The following is a 27,696-nucleotide window of genomic DNA, read 5'->3' as shown; positions in this document are numbered from 1 at the left end:
AACAAAATTCTATATTTATCAAATATAAATTAAAAGAGATAAAAATAAAATGCAAATGCAAATGCTAAATTGTTTACTAACATTCCCATCTATTCCCAAAACTAACCCATTCTAGTTTGGATCTTACGCCTATGTTATTAAATAAATATTAGCTCATTCATTTTTATAATAATTAATTTTTAAACTACTTTATAAAAATTTAATAACTTAAAAATCAACAAATATCAATTCCAAGCTGCGAATCACCGTATTTATTTATCGATCATTTATCATGGTCTATGTACGTACATACATATGTATGTATGTAGAGCTATCAATATTCTTGATCAAACTGTTTTAAGCATATTCTAAAAATAGAAAACTTTTGCTACTTGAGCGAAACATTTTTCTATTTTTGGTACAAGCATATATGTATGCATGTAGTACATATTTCCTTCCACACACAAACATATAAATTCATATGATTGTATAACAATTTTAAGGTAAATGAACATAATCAACATAATAGATATGAAATTTGTTCATAGTAAAACGATTATGTCGATTATATGAACATATGTATGCGTATGTTTATAGGGGAAGAACAATTGTAACTTGTACAACAATAAAAAATAAAAAAGGGTATATAAATTGTATTATATTCATATTTTTTTAGTGCTTTCAGGCTGTTGACGCCCATTGTGCGACGCTTCGGTGCTCTCTCAGGGCCAACGCCATCAAAATGGGCAACAATTGAGCCAAACAATTGGACTACTGCCATTACTACTACTACTACTACTACTACTACACACACATACATACATTCTCAAAAGAAACGACGCACGATCGAACATTGAATACAAAAGCAACAACAACAACAACAACTCGAATTGAGAGAAAACACTCGCATGGTGTAAATAAATAAAAAAAAATTAATAGTAGCAAGGCAACGCCAAAGAACAGGAAGGCTTAAAAAAGAGTAAGTGTCGTGGGGGGAGGGGGCATTGCTGGTACACAGTAAAAAGTGTGAAGTACATCGATAGTCGAACGAACACACACATACACACACACACGCACATACAGTGAATTGGATGTCTGGAAGGGAGGCATGGAAATGCTATTGGATAATGCCATGGACGGGGGGTTGGAGGGGGGTAAAGAATCGAAATCGTGTTTTCTTATCTTATCATTGCTTTGTCTTTCGTTTTCGCAGAAAAGCAATGGCGACCAATGCGCACGATCACAAGGGAACGAAACAAGAAACGGACTGACTGAGTAGACGGACGACCCTGGCCGTGAGGCGAATATCAACCACTAGAAGTATTAGGGGGAAACAGTTACAAGAAGGGGGGCGGGGTCGGTAGAGGTAGGCAGGGGTATCGATTGATCAAGGGTTCGTCGTAATATTAACAGTAACAGGAAGTGAGAAACTAACGAGCCGTGCCGAACGTGTTTAAGTGCAGCACAAAGAGAGACAAACAGAGAAAGAGAGAGAGAGAGAGGGAGAGAGAAATAGAGGCAGTAGAGTATTCCATCTGGCAGAGTTCCAATTTCTACTGTACTTCTCTCAGAAATATACGCATGTATACGTTAATAGGGACTGCTGGGCTGATACTATATCCTTTACAGGGTATCAGCATTGTCGACCTACCGGAATGATGTCCCGCATCATCGTCTGCCGCTCCTGCTGCTGCGTTGCCCTGCTGCTCCGACACCGACTGGGAGGCATCAGTGGCCCCAGTCGAAGCGTTGGCCGTCGAGTGCGGGTGGAGATCCTTCAGCATGAAGCGCTCGCAGATGAGCTGCTCGCAGTGGTCCCTCTGGAAGTAGTCGCCCAGCTCGTCCAGGCTCAGCGGGCAGATGTCGTAGTCCATGTAGAAGTTCCAGCACCAGCGGTCCGTGACGCTGGCGCAGCTGCTTGACGCCGACAGCGCTGTGCCGGACGACATGCCGTAATGCTGCTGCTGCACTGACTGATGCGTCGCTGTTGACGTTGCGCCGGCGCCTGTTCCGCCGCTGCCGATTGTCTTCAGCAGCGAATTGCTGCGCGACAATTTCGTGGAGTGGGCGCGGCGAATGAAGCTCAGCGACTTCTTTGGCGGCGAGGTGATGGGCGTGGGCGGAGGCGTGGCGTCCGCAGACAGCTTTGGCGTTGACTTTAAGAGGAACAGATTCTTGGGCGGAAAACTGTGCGTTAGAATGGACGCGGCTGAGGCGCTGCTCTGCAGCTTATAGGGCGAGGCTGTTGAACTAGAAACGGAACCGGAACCACAGCCGGAACCAGCGCAGTTGCTGCTGCTGCCGCCAAACAGCTGACGTTGCGGCAGTGCCTGATGTTGATGCTGCTGTTTATTATTGTTATTATTATTATTATTATTGTTGTTGTTGTTGTTGTAATAGTGCGCCGTGTCGTCCAGCGCGGCCGCCTCGCGCAGTGCAACTGACGGCGATAGGTTCTGCGGCAGCGTTTTTGCCTTAGCGCGCAATGTGATCAACGTTGTTGTTGTTTTTGCAGTTGTCGTTCCAGCTGCCGCTGCCCCTGCCCCTGCCCCTGACGCTGACGCTGACGCCGATGATGACGTCGTCGTTGCCAGACCGCGCTCCACACTGGGCAACGGCACAGCCAAAATGTTTGTGCGCGAACGCGACTTCATTAGCTTGATGGGCGTTGAGGTGTTTGTCTGCATACGGCTTATCTCTGAGTCATCGTCGTCGACAGCAGCGGCTCCGGTGGCGACGTCCACGGCCGCTGACGATTGACGCGAGTGTGCGGGTGAGAGCGAGAGCGCCTGCTGCTTGGGCGGCGTTGCCATCACAATGTCGTTATCTTCATTGAAATGAGTGCGTGGCGCACACCTGGCGCCATCTGGCGGCATATTAGCTAAAGGCTCAACGCCGCCGCTGCTGTCGTCAGCGCCGCTGCCGCTGCCACTGCCATTAAGACTGATCACATTCAGAACAATGCCATAGCGCTTAAGCTTGGCGTTCGACGCTGGCGTCGCTGTTGACGGTGCAGCTGATGCTGTTGCAGTTGCCGACTTTACCAATTGCTGGCGCTGGCGTTGCTGCAACTGCGGCTGCTGCTCGTCATCAGAGTCAGAATACTGCGCAGCGACGTCACTGCCACTAATGCTCCAATTGAAGCCGCAAGGCGGTGACATTTTGCTGCCGCCGCCGCTGCTGCTGCTGCTGCCGTTAGATTTGCGCTCAGCTGCCTTAGGAGCGTTGCCCTTTTTCCAGCTGTTGCTGCTCAGACTAGAGCTGCTGCCGCCGTGCGGCGCTAGATGGCGCTGTTGCTGTTGCTGTGGCTGGACTTCAGCGCTGTCGTCGTCCTCGATTACCAACGGAACGTAGAAGGTGGAGCGTCGACGCTGTGTCTTTTCCTCCTGTGTTGGCGTCGAGGCTGCGACGCTGTCGTTGCTTTCCGCGCTGCTTCTAGCTGTTGTTGTTGTCGTCGATGTGCTGCTGGCGTCGCTATGCGCCTGCAACATTTTGCGCGTTTATTTTAATTGTTATTCCTGCTGCTGATGCGCCTAGGCGCCGAGCTCATCATTGCTCTCTCTCGGTCTCTCTCTTACATACACAGACACACACAGGCGCACAGGCACGCATGCAAGGAAGAGAGCACAGTGTGCAGGTATTTCTATATGAATGTGTGTGTGAGTGCCTTTGCCTTTAGCTCAATGTTTGCCAGAGAGTTTCTTCTTTTTTTCTCCTTCTAACTGTGTGTTTGTCTGTTTGTTGTGGCTTCTTAGGCTACTGCACTGCTGCTGCAATTTGCTGACAAGCCGTTTTTTCTTCTCTTTTTGTTTTTGTTGCTTTTTTTTATGCTTTTTGCTCGATTTTGTTTTTATTGTTGTCGCTGGTGTCGCTTGCTTTATAAAAATTATGCGCTCAAGTGCATTTCCGCGTTTGCGAGCGAACGTTTTATTTTATTTTTTCTGCTTTCTTACAGTTTTTTCACGCGTCGTTGTCGCCAGTTGTTGTCGTTGTTGTAGTTGCAGTAGTTGTTTGCTGTTATTTTATCGCGACTTTGCATCACATTCGCTGCGTTTCGTTGCATGCAACGCAGCTCATAAAGACTTTCTTGTGCGTCGGAATATGTGAGCGTGTTGTACTATATATACGCATACACGCACACACGCACTTAACGAGTTTTTTGAATTTTCAAACAAATTTCATGAAAACAAAAGATCCATCAACAAATACATTAATTGCAAGAAGCTCAATTATTATCACGCTAAAAAAAAAGTATTTACGCACGCATAGAGTGAAATTAGCGGAAAAGTGCTAAAGCAACGCGACACACACGGAATGATACATTGTAAGTTGGAAATTAAACCGCAAACGCAAGACACACACACAAAACAACAAAAAAAAAAACTCCAAACAGAAAACGCATTGGCAGGCGTCGTCGTCGTCGTCTTCCCGCTTCGCTACCACTCAATGACGCGCCTTTCTCACAACTGACGCTGCCGCCGACGCAGCCGTTGCTACAGCAGCGGCATGACCACGATAAAAGTGTGAGAGAAGCAGAGTAAGAGAGCGAGAGAACGATCCGAGCTAACAGTGATCACTTAAAAACAGGGATGGAACACAACAGAACAGCCAGCCAATTGGGAGTTGTTTATGTTTACGTTAATTTTAAATTAACATTGCATTTTATTGCTACCATATAAAATAGTGTTTATAATTACGGTAAACATTGAATATATATGAGCTCAACAATAAAAATAATTGAAAATAATTTTTATTGATCTCTTAGTAGAGACAAACAGTATTGTGAGTTAAAACTTCACAATTTGCGAGTTGCCCAGCCCTGTCTGATTCAAGTAAGAGAGTGCGCAGTGTAGCCAAGCGACGCTGACAAACACAAACAGTGCTGCCCATGCGCGTTGACAAAGCCACCGAATTCTCGACACAAAGCGGCAGTGCGAATGAGATAGCGCGCTGAAGTGCAAGGCGTATGAGAGAGCAAGGCACGACTCAGCCATGCAAACACACAAATGCACTGCAAATATAAGTTTGGTCTTAAATAACAACAATAGCATTATGTATAAAAATACGAGTCTGCAAGTGTTTGATTTTTATACAATAGATGATGTTATGTACGCAGCTTAGATAGCCGTTTTATAAAATTAATATTTTTACCTTTACTACCAGAACTCACACAGCTAATCGATTTTAAAAATTCGTCCATAATAATTGATAATAAAAGACACAAGAAGTGTGACAAGCACCTCCCGCAGATTGGGTTCTATTGTAATGAAAAGTTTCTCGTGTATTTCGATCGTATCTCTACATTTTGCATGCATGTTTGTACGTGTCCGTGACAAGTCAAATATAGAATAGGCAAAGACATGCACAAACATGTTTTCCGATGATAGGCATGTACCAAATGGTATCTGCATACCTGCATGCCTTATAGCAGCATACATATTTATGTATACACACACATACACATATTTATTTATGCATGTATGTGCAAACATACATATGTATGTATCAAGGATACAAAAGCAATATGCCCGATTGTCTTAGGCGCAGCGCAGCGTATTGTAAGAAACGGAATTGAAAGCAAAACAACAGCAGCAGCAACAACACAGCGGTAGGGAGTACAAGTGGACGAAGAATGTAAGGGGAGAAGAGACAGCGAAACGAGACGCAGGCATAAGCCATAAGGCAAAAGTGCGCGAGCGGCAATGTGGCTCGTAATTGAACGTAATTGAGCGCAGGTACACACACATACACAGGCACACGCTCTTATCCAATATATTTGTGTGTCTGTGTGTGTGTTGGGAACATACTTGGGCACATAGACGGCGCATAATAAGCAAATTAGAGGCGTACATTTCCAAACCCACCCCATGCCTCTCTCACTACTTCCCTCTCACTCCCGCTCAAGCAGCAGCAGCAGCGGTTGGCTGCTTAACGGAAGTGCGTGACTTTTGTATCTTACGTGTATGCGACACGTTCGGCCCTAGCCGTTGCCTATATCCTCGGCACCTTTAGCGGAACTGTGCGACTTATTTATGAAGCTTGGAATTAGCCATTTCCATTTCTATTTTCATTTCCATTTCCATTCCCTTTTTCAGTTGAGTTTGTGTTACACTTGCGTATGTCAACAGCACAACGAACTGTTAATGCGGGTCCAACTAATATTACAGTTTATTTTCTCTCCCCCTTCCACTAGTCTCACCTCATATACAGCCACAAAGTATGCAATGCAAAACAGTTACGCAAGCGCTTCAAAGTATGCAAAGACAGCTAGCGAGTCGTGCCTAGAGATGGGCGCGTGACGAACATACTTATATGTTTATGGTTATTACAGCACAATTGCGAATTATGTTTTGGGCATTGAATTAAATTGTCTTTGATACACATATTTTAATATGACGCTTATAAAGCTATCGATGCTATCGATAGTCTTAAATGGTGACATCTAATAAAATTTAGGCAGTTAAAGTCAGATAAATTATTATATCGACTTTATATATCTTCCCATTGGAGATCCCAAAACAAAAATAGGTTTACCTTCATTTAATGACGTATCGTTTAGTGCCGTATCGAAGTGTATGCGGGGCAATGTCTTCGATTTGTACTCACCTGCAACAAAGAAAGAGAGAGAGAGAATGAAGGTTAAAAACATTGTCGAGAACATTATCAATATAATGTATGCCTAGATAAGGGGTCTTTAGTTAACGGTAATTGTGAATTGTGAGTCGTTGCGATAGCCAGCCACAAACCGACCCATTTACATGGTCTGACCTTTCGCTTTGGCTCCAATTTGCGGGGCAGTGTCAACTTGTTGTGAATTCATTTCAATTAATATGCAAAATATGAATAGCCAGCGAGGCGACAACAGCAGCAACAGCAGCGGCAACAACAACAACAAAATGCGCCAATTCAGCGTCAAGCACAATTTATGTGCATACACAAATGTGTCGTCAAATGACAAAGACGGCTCGCACAGTTACAGATACAGCCAGAGATACAGCTACAGCTACAGATACAGATACAGATACAGATACTTTTACACAAAAGATACGCGCACTCAGTAGCAGCAGCTGTCAAAGCTGTCAGGGGCCAAAGGGTGCCAGGGGTGCGGCACGTGTGTGAATGCGCATTGGCATGGCCTTCGCTTAGAAAGTCGTCGGCTCCACGACAATCCCTTCTAGACCCCCCCCCACACCTTTCGCGCCATACTTCCATTGAATCTGCTTTCCATCCCATTGAGAGCAGGCTCTGACGTAGTGATCAAACATCAGAGAAAGCATTTTATTTGCTCGACTAACCGTTGCCCTGTACTCACTGTTAACCTCCTGTATGAGATCAAAGAGCAAACTGGAAAGCGTATCTTTTTAACATTCCAGTGAATTGATGTATGTCTTGATCTCATTCCATTCATATTTCTCTAGAGATATGACATTTTTAACATCAACATTAATAGTAGGGCCTAGTAAATAATGGAAAAATATAATATAATCCTAGATAATTAAATAAACAAAGTGAATTTTCCACACACGTATAGATCTATGATTAATGCACACAATTTATAGGGTATTTGGCTAATCATCAACATGTGTTGTCGCGCCCCAAGGAAGTGCCGGCTGTAAACTGCGCATAAAAGGAGAGTTCAGGCAGTTCAGCTCTAAAGCTGAGAATCATTCAATGATTCAACCAATTCTCTATATTCATTGACTGCATTCAGTTCTTAAGAATATTACAGGCCGCTCATTCCACCCCATTCCACCAGCTCTCTGTTTCCCTCTCCCTAATATGTGTGATAAAATTTCTTCACTTGTCTTGACTTCCAGTTCAATGGAAACGCGTCTCATTCCATTTCATATCATTGCGTATCGTTTCAGTTCCTTTGTCTAATTGCTGTTTGATGTTCGCTCGGCCCTGCTAGCGGATCTGGCCCGTACAGGTTGCCCATAGTAGAACGGATTATGTGTGCGATAGTTCTTTGGCTCGAATGTTGCATGGTCAGCGTTACGGCAGTTACCGTTAACCAACATCGATTAACGCTAGGGCAGCAGAGTGCAGTAGCAGCAGCAGCAGCAGCAGCAGCAGCAGCAAGAGCTCATTTCGCTGCCATTTCGTTCCCTTTTTGCTGCCAATTGGCGCTTATAATTCGCACGTTTTCTCACTCGCGCATAAACTGTAAATTCTGCGGAGCCGCATACTAATGACATCAAAGCAAATGCCCAGCCCCGTCCCATCCCGCCCCGTCCCCAGCTCAGTTTCAGTAGCCGATGATGTCATTGGCATCATGGAGTGCGTATCATCAAATATGATACATTAGCGAGCCCACTTTGTCAAGTTATATAGTTCACATTCCCATTCGCATTCGCATTCTCATTCTAATTCTAATTCCCATTCTCATTCTCATTCTAATTACTATTCTGCTTCTCATTCCCATTTGGTTCATTTTTATGATCAATTTCGTTCCGGAAAACTGTACGCATAGTGGCTATATAAAAACATCTATATATATATTTAGATATAGTGTCTATGAATCAATGAGAGTGCGTCTATCTATCGTTTACCAGTCTAAACTGAGCTACATGTGACAATATATACAACCGGCATATATATACTAATATCATTATATATCCCCATAAGTACATCCCATGTCATATCATATATCGTATTGTGCATCATAAATCTTAAATTGTATATCGGACAATACATATCGTATATTGTATATCCTATGACACATATCGTGCATCGTACATCATATATCGCATATTGTACATCGTATATCTAGTTGCCTTCAAAGTATGCACATGATCTTTAAAAACTAGTCCAATTAGTTCACAGTTCGGCATTTCATGAACAATTCATATTGCTCAGCTCTACAGTTGATCTTGTGATCAACATATAAATAACTCAAGCGAACACTTTGAACAGCATGAGGAGCTCAACTCAAGCATTTCGTTAATGAACCTTTGAACTGATCGAATCGTTTATGGCCAATGTGATAGCTCTGCATAGAGTCGCTCATGAACAAATGAGCGTTCATTGCAGCATTTAATATGCAGACTAGTATGAACTAGTACTTTATAGTAAATTATTCAATAAAATGATAATGAGTAGCTCAATTGATCTAGTTACGCTATAAAGTATCAATATTGATGCATATGGCGTAGACTCGTATAAATATAGTTTATATACTTATAAAATCGATTCTTTATCGTATATCAAATATCTACAATATAATATATAGTATTTATACCAGATTCCTATTTTGACCATAATATGCTTTTATACTACATATACAATATACTTTACATTCTATAAAATTCTTGTACATGGAGACCCTTTAATATATGTATATATTGTGTATGCGGATTATGTATATATTCATCTAGTATCAGATGATCTATGATGTACCAAGAATGGATTCGTATACGTACATATAAAGTCCCCCATCCACAAAAATCATATTCTAAACTTGACTATATTTCATATACTAGGTCAATATAATACATCTGGTGTACTAGATTCTATTGAACATATACATATTGTATATGTATATATTATAGAGTTCCGCCCTGCTCTGCTTCTTCATCTGTATCAAGTATTTCTATGATCATCGCCCAATTGCCAATTATTAACAGCCCCAGCCATCGATATAGTTAAGTATGGATATATGTGTACCTATTGCTAATTAACCATAGTGCTGTACTCTCAAGCCTCTTACTGGCCTACTACAATATATATATATATATATATATATATATATATACAATATATATATATATATATATATATATATATATATATATGACTTTCAGTTCTGTTGGATTGTCTATACGATGTATTTAATGGACCAGTATATTTATTTAGTGATATACTAACAATTCTAGATTCTGTTCCATATTTGTATATGAATGGAACTGTCTATACACATAAAACCATATCTGATTATCTATGGAAGTACTGTACAAACACTTCCTAAATCAGCTAGATATATGGTATGTATCTTTATAGTGCATCCACATATATGTGGAAACTCTCCGATTCACTGGGATCGACTACTTACTCCTGCCGGCTGCATCTAGCGTTGCTGTTGTCGCTGCTGCTGGGGGCTGAATTCCGCTGCCCGATTGCAGTTGATCCTGCTGCTGCTGCTGTTGTTGTTGTTGCTGCTGTTGTTGTTGTTGCTGTTGCAGTAGTTGTTGCAGCTGCTGTTGTTGCTGCAGTTGGAACTGCTGCAGCTCGCAGTGCACCTCGTGCACGGGCGGCGTTGGCGCATCGTCGCGTTCGCCGCGCAAACAGGAGGCAAGGCCACGCCCACGCGGCATTGTGCTGCGCCGCAACGGCTGCTCCATGGCAACGACGCGACACTGCGCCGTCGACGTCGACTGCAGTTGCGACTGCGCTGTCGGTGTGCGCGGCATTGAGTGCATTTTGCGCTGTGCTTCCAGCTGTTGTTGCTCCTGCTGCTGCTGCTGCAAACGCTGCTTACTGCGCTGCTGCTGAGACGCTGCTGTCGACTGCAGCTGCGCGTCGTCGTTGACTGTGCGCAGTGCACCGCAATTCATGCTTCTTCTTCTCCTACTGCTGCCACTTGCTCTTGTTGTTTAGGGTTTTTGTTGTTTTTGCCTTGTTAGACTTGTTTATTTTTGGTATTTTTTTGGTATTTGAATTGAATTTTCAGTTGCCTTTCTTTTTTTTTTTTGTTAATTAGATTATTGTGTATTTGGTTTGCGTTGCGTTTTGTTAGTCTCTTTGCCCTAGCCCTGGCATGATTCTCATCCACTTGCTCTGGAAATTGTAACGAAACGCTTGTTGCTTTAGTCTTTGCGTTCACCCAGCGAGTAGCGAGTATCGAGTCACTGCTTAAACTCTACTGAGTGAAGATTCGTTGTTTAAGTCCCTTAGAAGCGAGTGGCGACGAGCGACGAGTAACGAATAGCGATTAGCAAGTAACGAATGAATGCAACAACGCGATTATGCACGACTTAGAATTATATTCACATTGACGCGTAGCGAGTAACGAGTAGTAAATACCGAATGACCTACAATTTATTTAAGTAACTTGTAGCGAGAGATGCATAAGCAGCAACGAGTAACTGCAGCAAGTAATAAACTGATGTTGCAACAAAATCAATCATAACATAACAAATTTGGCTTTAGTCAACACAACTCATCCATAACGAGTAATTAGTAACGAGTAACGAGTAGCGAGTGGAGAGTGTCAAGGATTTTATAAAAAAAAAAAACCTTCAATTGCTGATTTGCAGTCAATGAGAGCGAACGTCGTAAGACTAATCAACCCACCGAGTGGCCAGAGCTGACTATATGACTGACTGACTAACTAACTTGGCAAACGCTGTCGCCCTGACACGCCGGCTGCGGCGCCAGCGTCGGCGGTTTCGCTTGCCTGCGTCGACAATTAAGATTTATGGTCATGGCGTGCTGGCTGCCCTAAAGTTTTGACCCTGACTGCGCCCGACCCACTCGCGGTCGCAGTCGCAGTCGCAGTCTTGGCTCTAGGCCCTAGCAACCCCTTTCTTGCCCGCAGTCCACCTTATGACAGCTAACTCTCTGTCTATGTGTGTGTGTGTGTGTATTGTGCACCGCAAATGGTTAACTAATTTTACTTTTTGTTTGCTTTTTATAGTCTCTCTCTCTCTCTCTCTCTGCTCACACACGCGCGACTGCGCACTTCGGCTAACCAATTTGTTATCGTCATCGGCATCGTCATCGCAGTCGGCCCCAAAAATTTCCTTTTAACTTGTACAATTTTACGCTCGTTGGCTCTTGACGCGAACGAGTTGGAACGAATGGAATGGTAATGAAATGAAACGTTTGTCGTTGTTCCATGGCATGCATGAACGCTACTGTGCGAGCCATTTTAGCAGGTTATCGATAATTATTGCAATGTTTTCTTAAGCTTTTGTTTGTAAATAGTTTTATAGCAATTTGATTGGTTTTTGAATAGGAGCTAAAGTACAACTGAAAGCGTGGATGGTTTAAATTTGACTGAGCTCAATATGTTATCGATGACTGAGAAATGTGGGTTAACTGAAACGACTTATTAATATACATCTACCTGTAGAGAGTACTTCCATTAACTAAAATTGCTAAGTTTAGCTAAGCACTGGAGCTACTTAGCAATGTCGATAATTGATCGATATGCATATGTAAAATGATATTAACATAGCATTTTCTGAATGTTATTCATAAGTTTAACGTAACTTAAGAGTTTGCTGCTGATTTGATCGATATTATACTTATCGATATGCCTCATTCATGTTATTAAACTGGTTTTTGAAGGATGGATTATCGAATGTGATCGATAACATTAACCATATATCAATATATCCGTATCTATCAATCTATTAGCACAGTTTGCCAAAGCGAACATTTATCGATATGCCAATTTATTGTTAAGAAGCTTGTTAATCAATAGTCAATTGCAAATCAATTTTCTATAGCTAATCACTTTAAACACAATGCTTAGCGACTATGCTAATTGTGGCAATCGATATGCTGCTTAATGCCAGCAAGTTGTTATCGATAATTACAGCAGACAAGAGAAGAAAAATTATGCATTTATGCTTCTAATTGAAATTCAAAGGCTTTCACGCATAAAAATTATGCACAGACATTTGAATTCTAGGCCGCTTTTTTTCTCTCTCTCAGTCTTCGTCTATTTCATTCGACGGCTGCGGGTTTTTCTTTAACCATTGTTGTTGTTGTTGCCACAGTGTGGTTAATGAATTTTCCAAGCCAAGTTGCGTGCGTTTTGCCATGAACACTTTTCCATAAACATTTTACTCCACGCCTTTTGGCTTCTAGCGCTGCGAGCTGCGTGAGCCCAAAAAGAAAACGCCAGAGCATGAGGTCGCTCTATATAGAGATGACTACACACAAACAAACACGCACACACACACATACACTTTTCTGTATATTCATATAATTATGGTTATAGTTATAGCGATAAACATAAATTTCGCCGTCTTACTTTCTCCACAGAGACAAGAGACGCAGCTGTTCTCAAGCGCTGCTGTTGCTGAAGCGTGACGTCGACGGCGATGCCGACGCCGACGTCGTCGCACCTGTAAGCGACTACACACACACACACAGGACTCTCAGCCGTCTGCGTGCGTGTGTGTGTGTGTGTGTGTGCGGAACGGAAGTGCGAGCCAATGGCCAGAAATGGACAGAATTTGATATACGTGCGCATATGGTCATGGGATCAAAGAAACATATGACTGCACAGACAAGCAGCAGCAAGTGCATGTGTATGAGTATGAGTATGTGTGTGCATGTGTGTGTGCGCTTGTGTGCAAGAACAAAGCGCCGCAGCGGATGCGCCAAATAAAGCAACCAAGCGATGCGACACGATGCGACGATACGGCAATCATTGCATTTCAGCTCCAGCCAACTTAATGCTGATTAATGCAACAATATGGCAACACACACAAACAAACACACACACACACACACGCGAATACATATAAAAGGGGTTGCAGGAGTTGGGGGTGGCTGTGCACAGTTTGGCAGCGCTACATTTTTGCACGTCGACTGCAATGACGCCGATGACGTCACAAATATAGGTACGAGGGCTGCTTCAAAAGTAGTTCAGAGTCCGAAGAGCTATAATCAAGGCTGTCGCTACGCTCGTTCAATGGAAGTGATGCGAGTATATTGGCTGTGACATTTAGAGAATTGGAGTATATATACTTAGTAGAGCTCAAGGGACCGTCGTTATAAGCGGACGACGCTATAGCCGCTATAGCTATAGCCATATTTGTCTGGGGACTAGAATATTTATCGCAATAGCCGTATGGACGGTGTAAGCGGAGTCATTATAACCGTACTTTAGTGTACTTATACAATTTTTGGATACACGAAGATTTTTTGTTGTTAATCCTTTACATTTATTATTGTTGTCATTCTGTTATACATTCCATTATCTCCATTATACCATAGACAGTCGAGTCTTGATAATGTGTGCCCCGCTAATCCAGAAACCGCAATAAATCGATCAAATACTATCCCCTTGAAAAAGAATCGTTCTCGATAATACTCGATAGTTTGAATTTCTATGTAAATCGATAAAAACTAATCAACTTGCCATTTCGAATTATCGGGAATCGACTGTATTTATATAACTCAGGGAAGAATTTGACACACCGGCAGTATAGCAAGGGGAATTCCTATACATATATTGAAATTGAAACACTATTATTGAAACTATAGACACTAGCAAAATAAGTATACACGCGGGCATATCAGCTCTAGATTAGTGTATACTTCATATGTATACAATATATATATATATCTAACTGTAATAGTTTTATACATATATGTAATAAGTTAGAGTTATATATATTTATAGATTATATATATAGTTGAATTCATGAAAATAGCAGCGCTGCACTTCACGAAACATAAACCAAGTGCAACGATCATTTAACCGTTGATAACAGACTTATATGCTGAAGCCAATTCGAATTCAATATATGGTACAATCAAATCACGTAGAGCTCATTGGATATTCCCTCATATCTCGACTGTACAATCTTTAAAGCTCGAATTAAAGAAAGGTTTTAAGATCACTTATTTTGCTTAAACAGCTCACATAGTCAACAGTAAAGAATTCAATACAAAGTTCCATTCTCACTCACTAAAAATATACAAACAAAAGTGAGAGGCTGATCATTGTTTTTAGTGTACTTCCATTTATCTGCTTTATTACGCGTATTAAGATAATATGATAATTGTGAATGCAAAAGCGTAAAACCTATTCAAAATTACCTCATTTTGGCAAATAAGCTGCCAAAGCCGTAGCCGTAGTTCATGTGAATGATATACTATATATAATAGCAATATAATGAGCACTCCAAACAAGCTCACATCACGGCAAAGGCAAAAAAAAAAGTATTATAAATTATAAATACACCAACAATTTACCATTTTCTTGACACTCGAATATACATATATTATTTTAATCGAATATTTCCACTTTAACTGGCAACACGATAGTGCAATTAGACAAAGAAAGTTGGCTACTTTTAGCGATGTGGCAACACTGAATCGAATTTAGACCAAATTTTATGAAAATTTGTGATTTACTTTGAGCTCTAAGAAAGATCAAACTCATTTTTATTATTAAAGTTTAAACTATTTAACTAAAAATTCAGCAGTGTGGCAACTCTATGATCACTCTACTCTTTAGCAAAAATTATTTGACATTTGTTTTGGCTTTAACACCGTTACAGAGCTGCCACTTGATGGGACAACAATTGGGGCATTCGATTTTATATTTATTGCATTACTCCTGATTAAGTTGACACCAAATAAATTTCAGGTGTTTTTACCGGAGCTACGTACTTTAGTTACAGCAGTCTGGTAACCTTGCTCAGTTCACAGAGCATGAGTACTAAAAATAGAAACTACGAGACATTTATGTTGCCATTAAAATTAAATGTTTCATATTTTGCCACACGAACAATGAGCTTTCAAACCAAAATAGAGTGGCAACCTTGCACATGCAAAGTGGCAGCACACGATTGAGCGTGCTCTCATCTGCCAGCCTGTGAACTACGTGAATTGTCTTTGCTTTCAAAAAGAACAACTTGGAGACTTTGCTATAGCTGTCTATGAATATATGAATGGGAATATGATATAGAAGGGCAAAGAACTTTTTAGCATTGTTATTGACATTACTATATAGTATATAGAGATATATAGTAGTAGTATATATGCATCTATCAACTAAATCCTGTCGTAGCCAAATCTATTGCGTAAATCTGATTTTTCTTATAATTCATATTTAAATACTCATATATATTAATATGATATACATATATAAAATATTATATGTACATATCTCAATTTATTCAACTATTTTCTATATAGATCCGATTTGGATCGGATTTCGCTGCGGATTGATTCCTTTGAGCACAGATTCGAGTTATACTGAAGAATGATTTGCAGTTTTGGGACTATTGCCAACATCAGAATACCTTTATAGACAATTGTACATTTATACATTTACATATACATATATATGTTAAATGGAACTACAAACAGCAACTAGATCGGTTTGCTCGCATCTCACGTAGGCGAACCTTAGATCATCATAAACCTCATTTTATGACTGTCAAAGGTAAAAACAAAATTTTGTTTCTTGTTTTTTTTTTTTTTTTTTTTTTGACTATTTCAATGGAGCTTCCCTCGCTGGGGGCCTCGACGCAGTCATTGTCAATCTTCTTCTTCTTCTTCGTCAGCTACTGCTGGATACGTGGGAAACTTTGCGGCATTGTCGCATAGAACAAAAGACGTTGCAGTCGCTGCCGACGTCGCAGTCAACGTCGACGCAAGCGCAGTCGGCCATATGATGAAGCGTTATGCAAGCCCAGTCACGGGGCACGCCTCTCGCAATTTGTGGGTCTGGGTCTGGGTTTGAGTCTGAAACTGAGAATGCCTCTGCCTCTGCCTCTGCTGCTGACTCTGGAAGACCTCGATAGATCCCAGCGAGAGGTCGTTGGCATTGGCGCAGATTGGCAGATCGCTGGATTGGTGGATTGATGAAGATGCGAGATATAAACAAAGCAAGCGGATCACCAAGCAAATGATTTCCATTACATGTATATGTATATATATCTTTAACTATATATTTGCACGGTCGGGTAATTGACTTTTGCCGGCGATGATCATCAAAATGGACCACGATGATTGCGGCGATAATTGCGACATACATAAAGCCCAGCCGAGAGACACGCAGTTGAGAAGAATGACAAGAAGAACGGAGAAGGAATTAATTGAAAAAGTAACAGAATAAGAGAGAGCGAGGGAGAGAGAGTGAAAGATGGGAGTGAGAGAGAGGGAGAGGGAGTTAGGTTACCTAACTTAGGTAGTACAAGCCGAGCTTAGGCTACTGCACGATGCCCTGCCCTGCAAACAGTAAGAAATTTATCGATATCAAGGCAAAACCAATTGATATCGATATGCATGCCTCGATATAATGTAAAGCCATAGAATCTACAGAAGATAAGACAAAGGTGCTTTAGCTATCAATAAGTCAATGTATCGATAATCAATTACAAATCGAATCTGATGATAAGCTAGCGATAATATACATATATCGATAAATAAATAGAAGTAGTTACAGTACTCCAAGTAAACATACAATGTAAACATAAGTTAGTTAGCTAGACTTTGAAACAAACACAAGAATTATCAAGATGATCGATACGATGTTGGAACAAGATAAACCCTTAAAGCTAATCTATACTTAATGGTGTGCGTATTTTATGCGGAACCCTCAATTTGATGTTATTAACACTTCTAGATTTTATTATATGCAATTAAACTAGCGTGATCGATATTTATCGATTTCTAGAAAACATGATAATTTGTTAAGAATGTTGACTCGACTGAGCGTGGAACTGTATATAGGGTATAATAACGAATTAGAATAGGAATAAAGATAAATGGCAAAATAGCAGGCGGAATGGGTGGGCGTAGCGGGACAGAGAGAGAGAGGGGGAGAGAGAGAGAGAGAGAGAGAGAGAGAGGAGAGTATGACGCAAGGCGGGGCAGAGAAGGCAGATAGCCATAAACGTGTTGCCTTTTGTGTGATTCATTCCGAACAATGCAAAGACAGACAGCAACAACAATAACAACAACAACAACAAAAGAGAGACAAACAACAATCAGAACGTTGACTGAAAAACTAAGCAGCACGAGGAAAAGCGACGGGGGGAATGGGGGAGGGCCGCGGGGAGGGCCGCGGGGAGGGCCGCGGGGAGGAAGGCGGACTGGAGGCTCATTGTTGTGGTCGTTGATCGCTTGTTGGCCACAGTCAAATTAAATTAACAACTACGAAATAACAACAACAACAACAAACACAACAACAACAGCAGCAACGAGAAAAGGCAAGACAGCAAATGACAAAAAAAGTGAAAATTGTTGTTTATTGTATTTCGTCCGGTTGGTAATTTCTGTTGTTTTTTTTTTTTTATTTTTTTTTTTCGACGGATATTTGCGGTTCTTTTCTTTATATTTTATTTTGGGGACAGTCCATTTATAGACGGAGAGACGACTGTGAAATTCTTCAATTGTTTGCAGTGAATTTCAATGGGCCTAAGCCGAAAAACCAACTTGAGCAGGCGAATCATGAAATGGCTAACAGAAATGGCTTAAGCCGTTTTAGCCAGAACTCAAACTATTTTCTATTAAGCTTGACAGAAAAACTTAACCAAATCAGAGAAGAAAACGCACTTTCTGCTGTGCTAATTCTATTTCCAAAGTGATAGGAAATTCAACTAAATAAAAAAAACTGGACAGCGTTTTGTGGCTTTATTTTAATATTTAACACTAAGATTGATGATTTTGTTAGATAAGATAGCTGTACTATGATATATATGTAAATCTCTATAAACATATCTGTTTACAAATATATATATCATCATCAATAATATATATACTCGTATATTACATATGCTTCTCAGCGAACTTTCTATTCTGCGAGTTTCGTAAACCGAACAGGCTTGAGGTCATGTTAGTGTTGATTATTTCTAATCAACAATAACAAGGCATAAACACACACACACACAAACACATGCACACAGACAAAAGGTGTTTGCCTAGCATTTTGAAAAACCCCTTGGTTCTGGTATTAACTGACTTTGCTGCGTCATCATCGCCTTTGCTGCTTTCGCTAAGCTATAACAAGTTGGAAATTCTAAGTCTACCTCCACTTGCCGACTGTGTGATTTGATGACATTCAGTAGATTATAAAGAAAGATCTGTACTGATACTATAAGTGAGGATGCTTTATTATGATGCTGATATGTGGATATGGAAAATTAAGAATGTACTGCAAATGTATGATTAATGAATGTTGATAAACATTTATAAAGTAAAATAACAATACATTTCAGATATGATACATAAGAGATCTTTGGATGATGCATTCTAGATTAGATTTGCCTATTTAAGAGTATTTCCCTACCGAATGCATAGAAAGTATTTAATGCTTCATGTATTTCAGATTTCGAATATAGATTATCTTGGAATTAATTATGTATATAAATATACTGAAATCATTCGTTGTTGTAGGCAAAGTTTGAGATAGTTACATCTATATATATAATACTAAGATCTACTGCCCGATTTTTCTACTGTGAACTCGCTCAATATTTCCTTTTAAGCCTCTTAGAGCTCTTTTCCTGTCGCATTCTCACTCTCTCTTATCTTACTAACACTCTCTCTATCTTTATATCTACCTCTATCTATTTCCTAACTATCTATCCTTAAGCAAGCTTTTCATTTGGCTCAGATCTCGGTCGAGTTATTCCATTGTCTTGGCAAAGTCTTTATAGATCAATTATCTCAGTCCCTGGCCGCTTTATTATCACCACTGAAATTGAGGCTGGCACTGCGACTGGGATCCATCCCAGTCTGGGGCTGGATCCACGCTTTTCATTCAACGCAATTTTTCACACGCTGCAGGCAAAAAAGAAACAGAATGAAGGAAAGTGGGCGAAGGGGAGCAATGATAGTTTACTTTGCTTTACTTTACTTCAGTTTAGTTGACTCAGTTGGCGGCCTTTTTGTCTGGCTCCACTTTGATGGGGCTGTCGTAAGTAGCTTCAACTAGTTAGCAAAAGGTGCATGAAATATTGGGGGAGGGGGGGATGGCGAGGGAGGTGAAAGGGGCTCTGGTTAGTAGGAAGCGTTGCTAATTTTGCGGGCTCTTTTAGGTCTGGCAACGTTTGCATATTATGTAAATTATTTCTCTTTTTTTTTTTGCAGGGGCAAAAAACTTCTGCCGATGGAGGAGGAGGCGCGGAGAACGGAGAGGGGCAGGGCTAGGTAGATATCTCCCAAGACTTTGGGCCCAAGTAGCGCCCAACGGGGCCTCAGATGTTGAAATGGGCACATAAAGCAATTTAACTGTTTAATGCTACCTCTGCCTCTCTGCCCCACCCAGCCCTCCCTCTCCCTCACTCTCTGTCGCGCTCTTTGTCTCTGTCTGGCTGCCTTGAAAGGGAGCACAGCCAAAGTGTGGACGAGCGGGCTCTACGAAGCGGCTGGGCACATTATGTTTTTTAATGGCAGAATTGTGTGAACTTATTGTTGTTGTTGTTGCTGCCAGTTGTTGCTGTTGTTGTTGGTAGTTGCCCAGTTTGGTTGTTTACGCGATTATTTTCCTTATTTTTATATTCGTTTCTGTGTTGCCTTTTTTTTCGCTATATTTATCTGATTTCTCAGCATTGTGTGGGCGCTGGTAGGCGTGGCACTGTGCTAGTGCTCGGGCTAGTGCGTCGCGCATTGGCGTACAATTCGAAATTTTTATTTTTGGAAATGATTTCAAACGCATCTCAAGGTGTGATAAACATTCGTGTAAACAAATCAAATCAAATTCAATTCATTCGGGCAGCAGCAGCAAAAAGTGGCCCTGGGCCATGCTCCAACTACAACTAACTGCGTTGACCCCCAACGTCTGCCAGCCCCCATCCCCTGCTACCGCCCTCCCCGCCCCTTAGCAGTAGCCAACGAATTGGCTCCAGCGACTCGTTGGGCTCCAATGTAAACAATGGCAAAACACTGAAATTGTTTACAGATGCAACAGCTCTGCTCTGCGCGCGGACACGTTGCAAGCTGACATAAATCGTTTGCTGTTGCCAAAGACCAATAGAGCTTATCGCATAGGATTGGCCAGGATGAGCAGCCAATGTAGATTGGAGAGAAACAATGGGGAGAGAGAGAGAGAGAGAGAGAGAGAGAGAGAGGGAGAGAGACATGTGACAATGGAGCTATGCCTAAAAGATTGCTCTTGTCGGGAGCGTTCGACTAGCAGATACCTGAACTTTGCTCAAAACTGGTGTTTCAATTACTCAAGACTTCTTGTAGATATATAGGTATATGCACATTTAGTTCCTAGATATCTTGATAGATATATATAGTTGCCTTTAGAGCCCATTCGTATCTGTATGTATGTGAAAATGGCAAGAGGAAGGGAAAGGTATTATAAGAACATGTATGAAGTAATTGAACTCTCTAGTTTCTTCGATCTGCATATCAAAATCGATATACCAATTTTTATCGATTACAATGAGTTATTAGCAAAGTTGCATATAAAACAAATTACGCACAGATAATAATAATATTCGTAATAGATGGCAAGTCCGTTTGTATGTTATCGATAACTGCTACTGAAATATCAGTATGGAGTATAGCATGACTTTGACTTAGGCTTTCCAGATACATACGTCGAACGGTATATAGCTAAATGTATTCATATTGATGGAATGGATGTACAGTTAGATATATCTAGACAGACTCAATTAGTTGTACACGAAAACGAGCTCAAATTTTTGGCATATTCAAGTTGTATTCGCAAAGAACTCCAGCTGAGGCAAGGTTTGTTGAAGTCCCATATAACTAAATATTCATAACTACTACTACTACTAGTTCTGAAGGAAAAACTAGCTTGATACGGTACTACAGGGTACTCCTATTCAATAGGAGTTCATAAAAAGTAATTCTGACGTGCAACATCATTCCCACTCTATAAAGGTCTTAAGAAGAACATTCAAGAGATATATATATATATATATATTTATTTATTTATTTATTTCTATATATATGGACGATAAGTCAAGAGCAATGTAAAATAGATATATATTTCAATACACATATATATATATAATATGTACAATTATGTAGGCACATTGCGAGCGAGCATTGGAAATTCGTCGAATTGCCTGAAGCTGCGATTGCCAAAAACTAACTAAGTAGTTCGATGGAGCAGCAGCAATTATAATCGAATCAGTATTCAAAAATCATTAAGTATGTACGTATATACATAGATATTTGTATATATGCACATATAGATATATCTTTCAAGTAGCAGATCTTAAAGTATCTTCACACTTGTGCGCAATCCTAGGGCTAAGTCCGATTAAAAATAGACACGAAATAGTCGTAAATAATTGCACAAGTACTTGAGCACATGCACACGCTTACATACATATACACTTATGTGTATTTATATGCATGTGTGTGTGTGTGTTTATATATCCATTATATAATTGGCTAGCTCAAATTGGAAGTGGAAACAATTGCCATATGTAGATCGACTGCTCGACGGGACTAAAAGACGCTGATGATGATGATAATAAAGATAATGATGATGATGACGATGACGATGACGACATCGAGCAGTTTTTGTTGTTGTTTTTCATTTTTGTGCAAAGTGCGAACGAGCAATTTACATGCAAACAGATACATAGATACAAGTATCTCATGGATACAGATACAGTCGACTGACTGACAGATATTTATGACATATGAATTACTGAATGCGACGCCGTTAATTGTTGTCGCTGTCGACGTTGCCGACGTTGTTGTTATTGCTGTTGCTGTCGCTGCTGTTTCATTTATGCTCAATTGAATGGCCAGCAAACAGCTTCAAAGCCAACGGATACAGCAGCAAAAGCGAACTGCTAACAACTTTGAGATACATTTGTATCTACAGAAGCGCAGCGGCCGCAATGCACCTGCAGTTGCCAGTTGTACCTTCAGCAACACACTAAATAAACAAAGCAACAATAGCAAAATGGGCGTGGCAGTAGTAGAAAAGGCATCACAGACAAACGTCGCCAATTGCAATGCATTTTAATTTCGACTTGAACTATTTGCGCATAAAAATTTAAGAGATACACAGATAGAGAGAGAGAAAGAGAGAGAGAGAGAGTGAGGGAGCGAGCATGGAACAGAAGGAGTATGAATGAGAGAGTCAACTAGAGAGCAGCAGTTGGCAACGGCAGCGCGATAAAAAACGCTCGCAAAACGCGCGCTTTTGTTTTTGTTGCTTTTTTTCTATTTTCATTTTTTGTTTTTTTGTTTTTTGGCTGCCAATTTCACCCGCACAACAAGCGACAAATGGACAAACGCAACAATGACAATACAATGGCATTCATCATCATCATCAACAGACAATGGCAGTTCCCCAAGTCCCACCCTCCTCCCCCTCTCGGCCACCCCCAATGCCCGCTCGCGCCGCAGCTAACAAAGGGAGCGCCCTATTGTTTCTATTGGCGTTTGCTTTTCCCAGTTGAAAAACTCCAGGAAAAAGTGATATAGTAGAGTATCAGCGGCTCACAACGACTTGAGCTTGAAGCTCAACACACACGCACACTCAGGATTTATTGGCCAATGATTCATTAATTAAAATGGAATTTATGCAAATAGATAAGTAAAATATCTTGAAAGTTATTAAGAAAAACTTTCTCTGGAAATCAACCTAAAGGTTTTATAAGAGAGGCCTGGTGGAACTAAGGGTGCACAAAGATTATATAATAAATGAGTTTCTTATATGATGCAAAATAAATGCTCTATAAATAGAGCAAACACCAAAGGAGAGAGCTGGTGAGGCTAAAGGAATACTTTATGAAAAGTTCATACGAAAAAGAGCCTATAAGCCTATAAGGGAATACCAAAATATATACTACTCGCTGAATACTCTATAAGCGGCATATGTATTCTATATAAGGCTGAGGGAATACTCTATAGAAGCGATCTACAGATATTTTACAAAAGAGACAGAAATATTCTATATGAGACTAATAAAATACTCTATACAAAATGCAAGTACTACAAAAAGACAAGATTTCCATATATGAGACTAACGAATGCTCTATCAAAGGAGCAAGTATTACAAGAGATTGTCAATAAGAGAGTTGAGTCATAGAGCTTCATAAAAAGTTCCAGTATTACCTACAAAAACTAGAAGTACTATTCCAAAACAGGCTCGAGATATAGGACTCGCAGAATACTCTATAAGAAATGCAATTACAACTAAATTTAAAAGATTCTAATTAAAGATAGGGTATTAAACAATCTTGCCTAAAGGAAAAGCTTCACTTTTTACTGTTATTATGCTGCGGTTGCAATTTTTTCATCATTTTATTGTTGTCTGCGAAGCGCTAAGCGCTCTCATGCGGGTTAGGCACTCTGTGTGTGTGTGTGTGAGAGAGAGAGAGGTAGACAGGTGAGCTGAGGTGAGCTGAGGTGCGCTGTGGTAAAGCCAGAGGGGAGGGGGGGGTATGGTTTGAGCTGCTGCACTAGTGCATTTGATTAATGCATTTAAAATACACACGTATTTTCAATTATTTTTAGTTTTATTTTCAAAATAGAAAGTTTGCAATGCGCAGCCTCAGCGACAACAGCAACAACAACAACAACAAAAACAACAACAGCATGAAGCGAATGCATAAAATGCGTATTTATGCAGTTTTAGACATACATATATATTTGTATATACATTTAGATTCTCGCTCTTTTTGTTGTTATAAATAAAATGTGGGTCATGTGCATCAAATTAATTAATTGGTGTCAATTGGCGGCATTTGCAGCGCGCGTTTTTAAGCTCTTTCCCGCTCCCTCTCTTTCTCTTTTTCTCTATTTCTTCTACCTTACTTTCTTTAAGCGGTTTTGTTTGTTTGTATTTTTTTTTTTTTTTTTGGCTGCTAACTTGGCCAAATGTGGCTGACATAGTTTGCCATTACAGTTGCTATTCTGATTTCCATATAAATGCGTCTCTCCCTGCCCCTGTCATGCCCCATTCCTTCCACCTTTGCTACCTTTGGCATAGTGTCACAAAAGCTAATCCGGATGCGCTTATTGCCATAAACGGTTAACCAACAACAACAACAACAACAACAACAACACACGCTCGACTTTCCGGTGTGTGTTGGCCAAGTTTTTGGGCGCTTAGGCGCTGCCACGCCTCAATTCCCATGCCGCGTTACGCCTTCAGGAATGGTGTCAAGCGCTCATTTCCCTAATTCAGTTTTACATTTTCTTTTAATTTTGCTTCGGCTTCTTCTTCTGTTGCACGCAGTCGACGCGGTTTTAAACGCGCACAAAACGCGCCGCGTGCGTTTGTAGGCGGTTTTAATATATCTTTTCTTCTGTCTTTTTTGATACGTTTTCGAATTTTCCTTTGTAGAAAAATATTTTGTTCCGTTTGGCTTTGCTAAATTTATAGCCCAGTTGAGGTTGAAGATGATGATCTATGCGAATGTGTATGTGTGTGTGTATGTGTGTGTGTGTGTGTGAATTGCCCAGTTTTCGCGTGTTTTTTTTGTTGGTTTATTTTAATTTGTTTTTATTTTTTTTTCGCCTCAGTTTTTGGGGTCTGTGCGCGTTGCGAGTCGCAAGTTTATTTGCTTTTTGTTGCTTTTGTAGTTTTGTTTGTTTGTTGTTTGCATTTTATTTTTAGAACATTTCATTTCGCATTCGCAACGCGCCGCCGCGCGCATAGTTTTACAAAATATTTTCCAATGGACTACAACATTCTGTGATTTTTCTTCTGCTTCTTGTTTTTGGCCTTTTCGCACAGCAAAAAGTTTTCATTCACACTCACAACAAAAAAACATGTACACAAACATTTTTCATTATGGAAATTCGTTTAAAAAAATTCAAAAATGTTGAGGGCGTCTTTGCTGGATGCCAACGGAAAGACACCGAAACAAAAAATACTAACAATAAAATAAAGCACAAGCACATAGACATAGGCACAGCACAGCCGCCACTCAGCTGTGAATCGAGCGCAACGACTAAAATTCAAATAACAAATATGAAAAAAAACAACAAATATTCATACTAGAAATTTAAAAAAAAAAAAAAAAACAAAAACAACACTAAACTAAACAGCAAGTGCCGTGCCGTAAGAACGCACCGAAGCGAGAGCTGACGAACCGAGCACCGAACTCAACCGCCTGCGCCGGAAGCTTAAAGTGGACTGAAACGAATCGAACCGAGCCGAAACGCAGCAACAACCAACAGCAGCGTCAAAGCTGGCCAGACGACACAGTGGGCCTCGGCTGTCGATAACTGCCAAGCGAAACTGCACGTCGTGTGGCAGTCGTGTGTGGAAAAGTTTTTATGCTAAGCTAATGTACGCAATATATATGTATAAATCTATCAAGCCGAAGCAGCAGTAGCCAGTAGTTAATTTTAAGTTAGTTTTAATTTTATATTTACTCTAAGGTCTAATAAATCAGTATACATATATACAATACATAAAGTGTTTATGTATTGTATATATGTATACTGATTTATTAGACCTATCTATCCACTTATTGGGCTTTTATATACGCTTTTTCCCCGTATTTAGTTTAATCTCTAACAAATCAATTTCAATTGTATAAATGATTATGTTTAAGTAGAAAAGGATAATGTATGCTGTAGGCTTAAATGTAAATGTAGATGTAAAACACAACACTTTTGTATATCGTAAATTAATCAAAAATAAAGTGCCCCACATAACAAAAAAAGAAAGAAAATAAGTATCTATATAAATAAATACATACATATATACACAATAAATAAATATATATTTACGTGTATCTAAATATTAATTCAACGTATATAACGTTCATATCGTCTAATAAATAAATATATACACATAAATATTATCTTATATGTATATAAATATATACATATATACACAATAAATAAATATATTTACATAGTGCACATTTTTATTGAAGCATACGTTACATTTATAATATGCTTGGAATAATGCCGATGCATAACAATAGGATTTATTCAATAAATAAATTAGCAACTATGCACATAAGTAACGCTTTCGACTTTTGATAACAGAACTCTTTTAGCTCACATATTTATACATAAACTTCAAATATATGCTCTGCATAGTATATTATAGATTCTATAGAAATGGTAATCATAAGCGGAACTTAAGTATACAAACATGAATTGACATTTCAGCAGCGCTAGCATCATATTTGCTCCACTGTGCGGTGCAAGTCAATGAAATGAAACGCAACGGAAATGAGACAGTCTTTGGCTGAGGCGCTGTCTGTCGCTCTTTCGTTCGTTCGCTCGCTCTCTCCCTCTCTCCCTCTCACTGACGTTCTGTGTTCTTGGAACAGTTTGGCAGCCGAAACGAAGCTGCGAACGGCGCAACGCACGAAGCGTTGCAAGTGCTCACAGTCTTTGTTGTTGTTGTTGTTGCTGCTGCCGCTGGCCATTGCAGCGCTTTGTTTACATTTGCAGTTAGAAGTAGAAGAGGAAGCAGCAGTCGAAGTAAGCGAAGTAGAAGAAGAAGAAACAGCAGTTGAGCTAATCGCTGCAGTTTTTCTTCTTTTTTTTTTTTTTTTTTTTTTTGCTTCTTCTATTTTAATTGCATTTTAGTTTTGGTGTCGAGCAGCGACGCCTGCGCAGTCTCCGCTTCAGCGGCTATTTAGCTTTGAATTGGCCAAGCGGCAGCCTTGATACGCAGCCATTAACAACATAAAACATAAATAAAAAGCAGCAACAACAGCAACAACTACAGCGACAGCAGCAGCAACAACACGCACAACACCCAAAGCCACTAATAATTGAGTAAATAAATGAGTTTGTATGCGAAGCTTAACAAGGAAAACATTGTAAGCGGCATTGGCAACAGCGGATTGCCAAATAACAGCGATAACGATAACAATTACGATTACGATAAATATACATTTTGAGGTTAACATTCAACTAGGCAAATCCCCAGCCATTTAAACCTAGAAATCAAGTAGAGTAATTAGACTTGTTTTAATGGTTCTTTTCTACTTTTTACGATCCATCAATTTGCGGCTTTACGGGGCTTTTGGCACTTTACATGCACTGTACACGTAAGCGTATAAGAAAAACGTTATATGTATATGTATATACCCTGGA

The 27,696-nt window shown here is 40.2% G+C and overlaps 1 protein-coding gene and 1 long non-coding RNA gene across 9 annotated transcripts in view; both read right to left on the bottom strand.

Annotated features, from left to right (window-relative positions):
* The window catches only part of LOC6584789 (ras GTPase-activating protein raskol), a 58,513-nt gene that overhangs the window by 12,195 nt on the left and 18,622 nt on the right, over positions 1 to 27,696 (bottom strand). Inside the window, exons 1-2 of one of the 8 annotated variants that reach the window (XM_044007009.1) lie at positions 10,031 to 10,588; positions 6,514 to 6,585 (exon numbers count right to left, since the gene is read on the bottom strand). The exons of 4 other annotated variants lie outside the window; for them this stretch is intronic. In XM_044007009.1, the coding sequence (XP_043862944.1) occupies positions 6,514 to 6,585; positions 10,031 to 10,532 (574 nt within the window). In that variant the 5' untranslated portion in view covers positions 10,533 to 10,588. Of the gene's footprint in view, positions 1 to 1,630; positions 4,450 to 6,513; positions 6,586 to 10,030; positions 10,589 to 27,696 lie in introns of those variants that run through there. 3 more of the 8 variants (XM_044007010.1, XM_032732486.2, XM_015161622.3) reach the window with 3 other exon arrangements.
* LOC116804528 lies at positions 10,648 to 26,278 on the bottom strand. The gene is made up of 2 exons (XR_006356561.1): positions 25,703 to 26,278; positions 10,648 to 10,755 (listed from the first exon to the last, which is right to left on the bottom strand). It is a non-coding gene; the product is annotated as an uncharacterized LOC116804528 (long non-coding RNA).

Source organism: Drosophila mojavensis, unplaced genomic scaffold, assembly GCF_018153725.1.
Source record: "Drosophila mojavensis isolate 15081-1352.22 unplaced genomic scaffold, ASM1815372v1 contig_136, whole genome shotgun sequence".
In the NCBI taxonomy this organism is placed as follows: domain Eukaryota; kingdom Metazoa; phylum Arthropoda; class Insecta; order Diptera; family Drosophilidae; genus Drosophila; species Drosophila mojavensis.
The sequence above is the reverse complement of the archived record's forward strand: the minus strand, read 5'-3'. Positions and strand labels throughout refer to the sequence as shown.